Genomic DNA, 12,950 nt, shown 5'->3' on the forward strand with positions numbered 1-12,950 from the left:
TGGCACATCTCTTCTCCTGGCCGAATTGTGGTCGGGCGTACTTTTTTTCACATTTATTTTAAAAGAGTAGTATCATATGTTACTTGGAACACAGTCCCAAAGACTGAAATCCTGTTAAATGTTTTTCTTTCTGTTTTTCTTACCTTCTACCTAAAAAGAGTAACATCTTGAACTGATTTCGCTTGGAGATTTTTTGGGGTTTGTGGTTACACAAATGGAAGTACCATAATTGTTCATTGTTTTTAGTCTAGATGTTTCTATGAATTGCTTTTAATGATTATTAGTCTATTTTATCAAATCTAAGGTGCCATTGATTATACGTCATACAATTATTTATGTACCATGAAGAAGGAAAACCTAGTCATCTAGACTGGTGACAGGCACACTGATTTCAGAGATGTCAGAATGTGGCAAATGTGCAGCCTAGAAGGGCGAAGGACAGTGTTCTGGGATTAATTCTGCCTGCGTCATTGTACATGTGACCTTCTCGGCCTTTTTCTTCTCCATTAGCTTTGGGATGGCGTATGACTTCATCGATTCCGTGGGGAACGATGTGGATGTCGTCTCAGACTCGGAGGTGAGTGTCCTTATTGGGAAGTGTGATCGGGGCATCTGTGCGAGGCACTCATGATGTGCTCTGCTCTGTGGTCCTGAAAAACTAGTGATGAAATTAGCTATCTGCTTATCAAATGCCTTTTTGGTCATTAAAGTAAACACTCTTGAGCATGTCTCCTTTCTTCAGAGAGGAAGGAAGAACCCCCAAAACACTGGCAGTGGTAATAATACTAATGTTGATGGTCATGTTTAAAACCAGTAGTTACAAGCGATTAGAATGCTTGGGATGATTTTGTGTGTTACCAGTTGAGAATGAGAAATGCTGCTTCTAGCAAAATCAATTGCTCCTTAGTTGGTCAGTTTTATCTGATGTGATAAAATCCTAGGTCAGTGCAAGTGTGACCTCTCAGTTAACTTCCGGAGATTCTTTTGTGTAAAACTCTACCTGTGACCATCAGTTAGGTTAACACAGTATGACTTGTAAAGTGCAGGTGATTGAAGTTTTAAAGATCTGTCTTCTTTGGGTTTGTATTTAGCTCTTTGTGTAGAATATAGTCTGTGTACCCTTAGGTAAATAAGGTTTACTAGGCTTTACAACTGATTGAAGTTAAAAACGGAAAGATCCTGAATCACATGGCAAACGTCTTTCTAAACTCTATTTTCTCTTCATTTTTTGAGAACATAAAAAAGCTCCTGAAGATCCCCTACAGCAAGTCCCACGTGAGCATGGCCGTGCACCGCGTGGGCAGGACGCTGCTGCTGGACGAGCTGGACATTCAGGAGCTCTTCATGCGGTCGTCACAGGTACTGCTTTTGGTGGGAAGCCGCCTGAAAAGCATTAATAACTTAGGGGCCTTAGCAATGTGATTGTCTCGAAGAAAGGTCAAAGTGGAAGCGTAACTGAGTGCTTCAGCAGCCGAGAAATGAGAAGTTTCCCTGCTAATACAAAAAGCTTTGGTAAAAAATAGGAATGAGAATTGGCAAGAAACTTATTGATACCAACAGCTAGGATTCTTGCAAGGGAAATGGAGACGCCAATGAAGAAAGGAGGAAAATTCAGAAATTAAAGGGACTAGTTTAAATTTTTGAAAAGCCCTGTGATGTCTCCATTGAGGAGATTCTCAAGAACCAGGACTGCCAGGAGACATGAGGAATGTTATGATTCCCATAAATCCATGGTTATTAGAATTAACGGGTTTTCTTTTTTTTTTTATTTTTAACTTTTTTATTGATTATGCCATTACATTTGCTCTATTCCCCCCTCCATTCCCCTCCACCCTGCATACCCCTCCCCCACCATTTCCCCCTTTAGTTCATGAACACGTGTCTCAAATTCTTTAGATTCTGTATTTCCCCTACTATTCTTACCCTCCCCCCTATATATTTTCTATCTACTGTCTATGCTACTTATTTTCTGTACCTTCTCCCCCCTTCCCCTCCTCCCACTCCCCTGTTGCTAACCCTCCATGAGATCTTCATTTCTATGGTTCTGCTCCTAATCTAGCTGTCCTCTTAGTTTGCTTTTGTTTTAGGTGTGGTTCTTAATAACTGTGAGTTTGCTGTCCTTTCACTGTTCATGTTTTTTTAACTTCTTTTTCTTAGGTAAGTCCCTTTAACATTTCATATAATAAGGGCTTGGTGATGATGAACTCCTTGAATTTGGTCTTATCTGAGAAGCACTTTATCTGTTCTTCCATTCTAAATTAAAGTTTTGCTGGGTAGAGCAATCTTGGTTGTAGATCTTTGGTTTTCATGACTTGGAATACCTCTTTCCAGCCCTTTCTTGCCTGTAAGGTCTCTTTTGAGAAATCAGCTGACAGTCTGATGGGAACTCCTTTGTAGGTGACTGTCCCCTTAGCTCTTGCTGCCTCTAGGATTCTCTCCTTCATTTTAATCTTGGCTAATGTAATGATGATGTGCCTTGGTGTGTTCCTTCTTGAGTCCAACTTCTTTGGGACTCTCTGAGCTTCCTGAATTTCTTGGAAGTCTATTTCCTTTTCCATCTTGGGGAAATTCTCCTTTATTATTTGTTCAAATAAGTTTTCCACTGGTGGCTGTGCCTTTCCCCCTTCTGGTACCCCTATAATTCGGATGTGGGAACGTTTAAAGATGTCCTGGAGGTTCCTAAGCTTCTCATTTTTCTGAATTCTTATTTCTTCATTCCTTTCTGTTTGATCATTTTTTTCTTCCTTCTGGTCCACTCCCTTGATTTGAGTCCCAATTTTCTTTCCATTACTATTGGTATCCTTTGTATCACCATTCATTTCAATTAGTTTAGCTTCCATATGTTTCTCTAATTTGTGACTAAAATCAACCAGTTCTGTAAGGATCCTGATAACCAGTGTTTTGAACTGTGCATCTGAAAGACTGGCTATTTCTTCATCACTTAGGTCTATCGGTTCTAGAGCTCTGAGTTGTCCTAGAGCCATTTTTGGTCTATTCGTGCTGTTAAGTGAGCGGAGCGAAGCCTTAGTTGTTTACCAGGACGGGGAGACCCAGGTCGCTGGTTTGTGACACTGTGTGTGGGGGTGTGGTCAGAGAGGGAGCAGTGGCGGTCCTCTCCGCCAGCCCAGCGCATCCAGTCACTCCACACGCCTGGGGCTTGTTTATCCGATCGGAATTGTGCGAGCCTGCTGCCCCGCGCGGGCTTCCCTTCTCACTGGTCTCTCCGCACGCAAATGCGCGCGACCCACTGCGCCTCTTCCCTGTGCGCTCCGGCAGCCAGCTCGCTCGCGATCAGCGCCCTCGGTTGCCTGCGCACCGCTCCGGGAATTTTTTCTTGCTAACCTGCTCCGCTGCTGGCCTCGCTCCTCGTACCGGTCCAGCTGAGTATCTAGTTGTCCTTTGGACTCCGTATTGTCGATTTTCCGTGTGGCTTGGTTGTGACTGCTGTTAAAAATAGTTGTTCCTAGATTTGGTTGTGCACAGAGGCGAGGCGGCTCCTCCACCTACGTCTCCATCTTGGCGGAAGTCCTTTAACGGGTTTCCTTAAAAGCATAGATTCTCAATCTGTATTGGTAAATGACGTTTTCCCCCAAGATACCGATGATGGATCTTTGTAAAGAAGAACCATGTTGCTGTCCCCAAGGCTTACTCTCCATTTCTATGCTTAACTTTTCATGGGCTGTTTGCAAGTAGACCATAGGTCCCTGTTCTTTAAAGACTGTTCCTGCCGTGCTTTGGTGCAGGATGATAAGTTACTGTGACTTAATCGTCGCTTGAAGTGAATGTCTGTCCCTTTGCAAAGACCACAGTTCTGTTCAGTCTGATGTGTGTGCTCGCTGCTGGGCCAGGTCTTAGGTTGACAGTGGCCAGATCACAGTCCTTGCTTCCTGACTGCTTACAACTGTGGTGTTACACACACACACACACACACACACACACAGGTCATTTCGGTACACTGCGCACAGTGGGGCTTTTCCAGGCACCAGAGAGGATGTTTTGAGAAGGGTCGCCTCTGCTCTCCTGGCTTAGGGAGGGGGAAGACAGAGAAGGATGGGGAGATTTTCTAAAAGAAGTGATGGGAGTTGAATCTGGAAAGATGAGTGCCAGAGCATGGATTTATGAAATAGGATTAAAAGATAAGCCCTGGCTGGTGTAGCTCAGTGGATTGAGCGCGGGCCTGTGAACCAAAGGGTTGAGGTTCCATTCCCAGTCAGGGCACATACATGCCTGGGTTGCAGGCCAGTTCCCAGCAGGGGACGCACAAGAGGCAACCATACATTGATATTTCTTGCCCTCTCTCCCTCCCTTCCTCTTTAAACATAAATAAATAAAGTCTTTTAAAATAATAATAAGATAAAAAGTATCTCCTATGAAAGAGTAGTGGGTAACAGAAGGTTTGGTTTCGATGTGTTGCTCAGTCTCTCCTGTTTTCAGACTGGGGATTGGACTTGGCTGAAAGAGTTTTATCAGAGACTTATCGACCAGAAGTGGCAGAGGAAGAAGAAGAGCAAAGAGCACTGGTACCAGAAGGCCATTCTTTCCAAGTTTTTGTATTACAGGTACGTGGCCGCTTGTTCATTTTATCTTAAAAGGAAAATGAATTCTGACGGAAAGTGTAACTCGAAGCCAGCAACCATAACAATTTAAGGTCTGCCACTATGGCACTGTTGACGATTCTACGTTTTATTTATTTATTTTAAATAAGACATGTTTGATTATAGTCTAGTTTTTAAAAAGTAGTCAACTTACATGGGCTCAACTCGAGCAGCAGTGTGATGCTTTCTGCTTCCGCCACGGCCAGTATCAACGGCGATGGCGCCGCGCAGCCCGTCCCATCCGCCGCGGAGCAGCGGGAACCATCTGGCTCCGATCAGACCCAGGACGCGGACGGGGCCTCGTGGCCCGCCCCCTTTGATATGCCCGCCTCCGTTTCCGAAGATCCCAGTGCTTCCAGCCAGGTGAGTTCGTGCTGAGATGCTACTTCAGCAAACTCACCGATGAAGACAAAATCACTTCTCTTGTTAATAAAAATAGATGAACAGGAGTAAAAAATATTCTGTCAATTCATGTCTCATAATCAGAAAACAATACTTTTAGTTTTTTTAAGATGGAATGCACAAGAGAGATGAATGGCTACATCAGATGTTTTTAGTTAAATTGAAATATTTAAAAAATTTCATCAGCATTTAAAATAGCTCACCAGTATTGATTATCAGTACTGATCACCTCCTCAAAGTCAGGAGTGTTCTAATACACAGTAAGTGTAGTGACGTTGTGCATTTTAAACATCAGACATACAGTAAATGCCTGTCAAGTACTGACTCAGACTTGTTTGTGACCAAAATACTGACTTTAACTTGTGCTCAGATTATTAGGCTTGAAATCACCCTTAAGATTTTTCTGGATGAAGTTTCTGAGACTTTAAGCACATCGGTCTTACAGAGCTTTTAGAAAGGAAGAGAATGAAATAGTGTCTGTTTTCCTTTATATTCTTAGTTTCTTCTTATTGCTTGTTTAGCTTTATCATTGTTTCTATCAAAGAAAGAAAGAATCCCACAGGCATGAATTATGCGTGTCTGTTTTCAAGGAAAATATATCGACAAGCTCGATGAAGATAAAAAATATGATCTTTAACTTGGTAAATTGTTCTCACATAGTGAAAATTACTCATCCAGGTTGTTGCTGTCGTTAGAAATTATAGGATTACAAGGAAGCAGATGCATTTAACTGGGTCGTAGTTTTAGTAGGTTTTCAGGTGGAGAAATCTCATCAAACTTTGTAATAAATTCAGATTTTTCCTAAGATGGGAAAAACTACGGAAAAGGAAGGAAGGAGTTAGCATGCAGGGGGGTGCAGTGGTGACCACCAGGGTGTGGGGTGTGGTGTGAGTGAAAAGGGACTTGGGGGCTCCCGGGTCGTGATGTGGGGACTGGCGACACTGGTCGTGTGCTTTGTACTTAGTCGTTACGCTGTGTTAGCTGTTTACATGCTTCCCTGTGTGTGATTATATTTTACCAGAGGAGTTTTTACAAATTCTTTCAGTCCGCCCTGAATTCAGAACCCACACATTACAAAAGACTCAGCAAGAACCACCAGTCTCCACCGCCCTTCTCCCCCTCCCGTTCTGTCCTCACCTCATGTAGTGATTGCTGTGGAAGGTCTTGGAGGCCTTTGAGAATCTGTAGACTGGCACGTGAACTGGCACCTCGTTGATGCCTCTCGTGCCACGTGCTTCATACCGTGTGCGTGTGTGCACACCATTTTTTCATCCCAGAGCTGCGTATGTGCAGGTATGGATGGTATTGTTTTACAGGTGACTGAACTGAAGCTCACAGCGAGCAGATGTTTGTCCGCGGTCACACAGCTGGTGGAGTCTGAGCTGGGGCTCAAGCACGGATCTTGGTGCCTGCAGGGGCCTGTCCCTCAGCCGCCATCCTCTGCCATGTCCATGTTCTCCCCACAGTTGGAAGGGCCTCAGAGCAGTCAGGTTGTTTTAGCGATGGCATGTTCCTGGGAGGAGCTGGCTTGCCGTGGAAATACGCTTTTGCAGACTATTTTCATAACGTGTTATACAGCCTAAATTTTAGCATTTAGAGATTTGTTTTTGTTTGCAAGCCACCACCTCATGAGTTCTTGGTCCCCAAACCGAAACCGCTAGTTTAAGGCCTGGGTTAAGCAATAATCGGTGACATAGGTGTCTTTGGTATGGTCTTAGAGCCAGACAGACCTTTAGCTGGGACATCATAGCCTAGAGGCCAGACCCGCCAAAGCAACCACCTGGCAAGCAGGGTTTTGGGAGTCGGTCAGAGATTAATAACTTGGCCGTGTAAATAAATGGTAGAAAAGTTGGAAGCTCTGTTAGAGTTCTTCAGGAAGTCAGGACGCAGCAGAAGCACTGGATGTTCACACATGCAGCCCGGCCTCGGACTCGCGTGCAGCACCTTCCCAGGCGGTCATAAGGCTGTTCCCACACACGTGGCAGGGGGCGAGGGTTCACGGGCAGAGCAGTGTCCACATATGCACACTCACTGTGGGGCTGTTGTGGCACTGACACGAAGAGTTCATGGTTTTTTTTTAAGTTTTATTAATTTTTTTAATAGAGGGGAGAAGGGAAGGAGAGAGGGAGAGAAACATCAGTGTCTGGTTGTGTCTCACACATCCTCTACTGGGGAGCTTGGCCCACAACCCAGGCACGTGCCCTGACTGGGAATCAAACCAGCAACCCTTTGGTTTGCAGGTACACGCTCAATCCGCTGAGCCACACCAGCCAGGGCAAGAGTTCATGTTTCTTAACGGTAGCCGCCCTAATGATCAGAAAATTGAGTGGTGAACTCAGTTTACCAATTGTCAAAAGTTCCCTTTTCTAGAAGTGTTTCCCAAAGCTATTCCAGGACTATACGAGGAATAAAGAGCTCTGAGATTGAACACACTTGAGGATATCGGGTCACACGCGGGTGAAGCAGATTTGCCTACTGCGGGGCCATAAGAGGCTTTTTTTTAACGGGAATAAGCTTTGTTACTCCCCAGAACAAGTCTGCAGCCAGTAGCGTTGGTCATGGCTCACTCTGGAAATCTTCCGAGTGTCCCAGGACCGTGTTCTGTGGAGCACACTAACAGATGCAGACGACTGTGACCACGACGGGTCTCAAGTGTGGCCGGCTCTTCTTGGGAACAGTTGGTTCCGTAGTGGTGGTGCAGGCTAAAGAGCAGTGGCACTGAAACTCACCCACAAAGGGGGAAATGTAAAACTGAAAGTACGATCTGGAGTCCTTTTGAGTAAGACGCGAGTGTGATGAGCTTGCTACAGTAGCTGTAATAGTTGTGAGGGACACAGGTCACAGCGACGAGAGCTGCAGCTGGGTCCTGGGTCCTCGAAGCCGGTTCCAGGCGTCTGCGGTGGGCGCCAAGGCGGGACTCCAGCAGTAGGGCGCGTGTGAGAGCCTCCGGCCGCAGAGTCACCCCTTGTCCTTGCCCTTTCCACAGGGAGGTGAGCCTCTTGAACCCTCGTACGCAGTGGGGCACGTGGCCTCTGCGCCTAAAGAACAAAACCTGGCCACTCTGTTCAGTGACGGGGAGGACAGTCAGGTACGCCTGCGCGCGGTCTGCGCCGAGACGCCGTCCGCGGTCCGCTTCGGTATTTCAAACCCAGTCTCGGTCGGACCTCACAGGGAAAAAATCTCCTTGAGCCTGAAGGGCGCTTTCTGAACGCCTCTGATCTTACAGCCTGTCGCGTCAATCTCCTTGTCTTCTCCTTTTTCTAGCCTGTCTGTGGGTCATGGGGGAAATGATGGCTCTCCTGTGTATCACATAATAATCTCGCTTGTTTTACATTGAAGGGTCTTAAAAATGACTTTGTTCGGAACATTTTGTGGACATTTGAAGACATCCATATGCTGGTCGGCTCCAACATGCCCATATTCGGAGGAGGCAGATACCCCGCGGTCAGCTTACGTCTCAGGTAAACCGTACTCGTGGCCCCGGAGAGTCCCTGTCCCGTCTGCTCTCACCTGTCTGTCGGGGCGCCACAGCCCTTCTCTAGTTTTTTATCCCTGCCCTTCCTTCGCCAGTCGAGTTGGCACAGTGAGAAAGGAGCTGTTATCAGCAAGTGCCGACAGCCCTGTAGCTGGGGTTTCCGTTGCAGTCCGTGACGAACCGGGTCAGAGGTCTGCTGCGCTGGCCTGGTCTTAGGTCTGAGTCTGCAACGTGTGAAAGTGTAACAGAACTTACTTCATTAGGGAGGGAGGTGGTTTTCCAGCTTCCCGTTCACTGTGAGCGTTTTTCTTCCTGCGCCAAGAGTGTGTTCACGGTGGCCGGCGTGGATTCTCACTCAGGCATTGCCACGCGAGGCAGTCGGCCTGTCCCCTCAGGTTGTTTGAGGGGCATGCAGGAGGCCCACAGTTATCTGCTGCCACCTTCCCTTCTGTTCCTACAGAAATCTTACAGATACCAGTTAGAAATGCACGCAGAGCTTATGGAGAGATGTTAAATGTCACAGCACGTGAGCCGCGTGTGCTTATCCTGTCAGCAAAGGAAGCTTGTGGCATTCCCCACCTAGGGAGCGTAGGCCAGCGTAGTGAAATGGGAGACATGCGTCTCAGATCATTATGGAACGTCTCAATTAAACCAAATAACACTAGAAATGTATATTTTTAGGGATAACAACAAACCAATTAATGTGCTAACTGGAATTGACTATTGGTTGGACAACTTGATATGCAATGTGCCAGAGCTTGTGATGTGTTTTCATGTAAATGGAATTGTACAGGTAAGATACAGTGTGAGTTTTCTAATCTCTCAAGAGCAAATTGGTGCAGAAAGCACCTCACCAAGGTTTTTAAAGCCCTTAAAATCTAAGGTGTATATTTGGCAAGGAAGATAGCTACACATAAACTGAAATTTGAGTATTTCACATTTGAGTTGTTGATAGAATTCTAGACGTTACAGATGTATAATTTTACAGGTGACTTTTGAGAAAGTTGTAAGAGTATTAAACCTACGTCTATAGCCATAGAGCTCTAGTTGTAATGCTGGCTACCCCGAGCAGTTACTCAGCAGGGTCCATGTACGGGAGGTGTTGATGCGGCACAGACATCTCTGCCCAGTGTGTGCAGAGTGTCAGGGAAAGGCCACGGTTTGTATAGCACATTGCTTATGAGGCACTTTGTCCCCGTTGTGAACGTTGAGGGAAACAGAATAAAGTGTGGTCCTTCAGAAAGGTATGTCGTGGGGAGTGGCAGGTTAGTTATTGGGGTGTATAATACACAGAGCGTGGATGTCTCCACGTGGGTGGGATCTCTTCTGTTGTGATCTGAAAGGCAGACTTTGTGGAAGAAGCGGCATCTTACCTTGATCTCCAGTGATAGATGGCATTCCAGAAAGTAAGAGGTGGATTTTAAAAGACTCGTGTTAGTACACAGAGGTCGACAGCAAATGCAGCAAGAGAACGCAGGATTCCTGCAACTGAATAGCAGAGAGATTGGCAGAGTCCCAGCCAAGTAGCAGAGAGTCTTGCTGAGCTAGGGAGGTCGGACTCAGTTCAGATGGTAGCCCGGAATCAGTGAAGCCTCTGTGTCTGGGATGGGGGTTCCTGTGCTGGGGTATTTTTATTTGAGGGTGGCATGCATGCAGGGCAGATCAGGAGGATTTGGAGGCGAAGATGGGTGAGGTGTGCACTGCTTTTAGAAGTGATGTAGTGGCCCATGCTGTCGACACTTGAAGCCCTCCTCCTCACTAGCCACAGTCCTCGTGGCTAGTGTTTATTGCATGCATTTTGTTCCAAGTGCTTTGCTGAGTGCCTTACAGGCATTGCCTTATTTGATGATCGCATCAGCTCTTAGCGCCCATATACCTTTATTCCCCTTTGAGGGAGAGGGAGACCTGAAGCTCAGGGAGCTCAAGTGAGTCACCCAGAGCCACACTGCCGGTCAGTGGTGGTGCCCCTGTCTGAGCCTGTCCCTGACCAGGGCCGTGCTTTTAACCATTGCGCTGCAGCCCAGTGGCTCCTAACCTGCAGTGTGCATCAGAGTCCCCTTGGGCCGCAGTGACTTAGAATGGGTGGAGGTCGTAGATGATTCTGATTTGCACCCCTGGTTGGGAACCACTGCTACTCCATCACCCTAATGGCAGCGTTAATGAGAGGTCCGGGTGAGGAGAGGGGAAGTGTCAAAGGGATTTAACTCCTACGCTGTGCTCGGGGACTGTGGAATCCTGGTAGTACTGTCGTCTGAGATGGGGTCGCTGGATTGGCTTGTCATGTGTTCAGGCTGAGGAAAGCGTTGAAATGCTGCTGAGCGTTCTGATTTGGAGGCGTTAGAGAAGGGTCAGACCCTGTCAGAGACCACCTCAGAGAGAGAGAGAGAATGAGAGCGTGGGCAAGCTCGCGCTTCCCTCCAGCACAGAGCTTTTCGCCCACAGGTGAATTGGGGGCGCTTCCAGACAGGGGAGGAGAACCCAAATGATGCCGGGTGAACTCCAGGAGAGCTTTAGATGGACAAGGGATGAAAACCAACCTTGGGAGACTGGGTTTGGGCCAGGTTTCCTAATTGATTGGGAGTTTCTGGTCTTGGAGCACTTCTGAAAATGTGAGGGGAGTTTAGGGAAGTGTGAGCAGGAGACAAGCTAGGAAAGGACCCGGAGTGCTTTAAAGATAGTGGTGGTGAGGGTCATATGGCCTTTATTCTTATTGTTGCCTCCCCTCTCCCGCCCCCACGTGCTCCATTCCCGTAAAGCCATAGTGTGCACCACTCGCTCGGGGGCTAAAGGACAGTTTCCTGGAGAAGCTTCCCAGGTGCCTTTGGCATCTGGGGGAAAGCTCGTGGGGGAAGTCTGCCTTTGCTTCCCAGTGGAAAGCCCTTGGAGTAGATAGACTAGGAGAAAGTACTGTGAGGTTCGATCTGTGTGAGAATAGAAACGAGATCATGCCTATGTTTGTGCTTCCCAGTCCGGCGGGGTTGTTCCCTGAAAACTACTCCTGCAGTAAACCATCAGCGCTGCTGGCAGGGTGGGGCAGGTCCTTTGGAAAGTGGGAACAGAGGGAAGATGGAAAACCATGAGTTACCTCTTGTCCATGCTGCACGGGTCTCTTAACTGCAGGATTTGTATATGTGGTGGGTTTTTCATAGGAAGTGTTGCTGCCTAGGTTTTCTCTTAAACTACCTTCCCTCTGTGTTTTACAGAAGTATGAAATGATAAAGACAGAAGAGATTCCTGATTTGGAAAACTCTAATTTTTCTACTAAAGTCATAAAAGACATTGCACAGAATATTTTATCATTTCTGAAATCTAATTGTACCAAAGAAGGACATACCTATTGGCTATTTAAAGGTGAGCCAATTCTTGAGTAAATAATAATCGATTTGAGTGACTGCTATAAAATGAGGTTTGCTTGTTTGTTTGTTTTCAGCGAGTGGCAGTGACATAGTGAAGCTCTATGACCTCACTACTCTTTGTGAAGAAACTGAAGACAAATACCAAAACCCGTTCACAATGCCGGTGGCTATTCTCTTATACAAGTGAGTGCTGTCAGATGTGAAGGTGAAGAGGTAGCCTTTTGTAAAATTGAGCATATAGCCACACCATCCAAGCCAAGACTTTTAAATACCTGTTAGGTCTTCATAGCTTACAAACAAAACCCGTATATTTGTGTATGTGTGTATGTGTGTCCACACGCACACCGACTGCCAACACATACCCGAGGGGCTGGGGAATGCAGTATCTGATTGTTTCCTCCGGCCCTCACTCTGCTGGGAGGGGAGAGGAGTGAGCCTAGATTTCAGTCTTGTAGACAATGATAAATGGGGAGCAAAGTTGGTGTAAACTTTCTTTTTTAGGGTTGCTTGCAACATGATGATGAAGAAGAATCAAAATAAGAAACACTATGGGACTATCAGGACATTGCTTCTCAACTGTCTTAAATTGCTGGACAAAAGCCGACACCCTCAGGTACGATGAGCGTTTTCCGTGCTCTGGAGAAAACAGCAGAGGAAAGTGGCCTGGGTGTGCAGCCGCCCCGCCCGCAGTGGGGCCGGCGCCAGGCGGGGCTGTCGCGCCCTGGAAATGCGCTAGCTCTGAATCGAGGTGCACTTTCAGTGCAAAACGCACACTGAATTTTGAAGGTTGTGTGTGTGTGCATATTATGTGTTCGTTGAATCAAGTACATTGTTGCCGCTCACTAGATACTTAATGTGGTGACTATTGAAAGTTTCATATGACTTGCGTTGCATTCTTCTTGAACAGCACTGTCCTGGAAGTGTGGAACTCATGGAGAATGCTTTTTTCCTTTCCTCTTTGTTTTATCTCTGCTTGGAGATGGAAACCTATTTTACAGTATCTTAAGATCTGTTTACACAAACGGATCTTGCTAATCACTGTTAGCAGAAATGAGGTTCACCTTCCATACGTCAGCATATAATAATAAAAGCATCTCTTTACAAAGTCAGCCATGGCCACAA

The 12,950-nt window shown here is 46.5% G+C and overlaps 1 protein-coding gene across 3 annotated transcripts in view; it reads left to right on the forward strand.

The window, feature by feature from the left end:
* Positions 1-12,950, forward strand: part of EDRF1 (erythroid differentiation regulatory factor 1) — a 34,170-nt gene that overhangs the window by 3,003 nt on the left and 18,217 nt on the right. For 2 of the 3 annotated variants that reach the window (XM_037159142.2, XM_053668504.1), the window contains exons 3-12: positions 511-577; positions 1,234-1,359; positions 4,435-4,559; positions 4,802-4,958; positions 7,984-8,085; positions 8,337-8,458; positions 9,154-9,265; positions 11,676-11,823; positions 11,903-12,011; positions 12,330-12,441. In XM_037159142.2, coding sequence (XP_037015037.2) covers positions 511-577; positions 1,234-1,359; positions 4,435-4,559; positions 4,802-4,958; positions 7,984-8,085; positions 8,337-8,458; positions 9,154-9,265; positions 11,676-11,823; positions 11,903-12,011; positions 12,330-12,441 — 1,180 coding nt within the window. The remainder of the gene's footprint in view (positions 1-510; positions 578-1,233; positions 1,360-4,434; positions 4,560-4,801; positions 4,959-7,983; positions 8,086-8,336; positions 8,459-9,153; positions 9,266-11,675; positions 11,824-11,902; positions 12,012-12,329; positions 12,442-12,950) is intronic. The other variant, XM_053668505.1, reaches the window with a different exon arrangement.

This window comes from Artibeus jamaicensis, unplaced genomic scaffold (assembly GCF_021234435.1).
Source record: "Artibeus jamaicensis isolate MK-2021 breed Jamaican fruit bat unplaced genomic scaffold, CSHL_Jam_final contig_490, whole genome shotgun sequence".
NCBI classification, from domain to species: domain Eukaryota; kingdom Metazoa; phylum Chordata; class Mammalia; order Chiroptera; family Phyllostomidae; genus Artibeus; species Artibeus jamaicensis.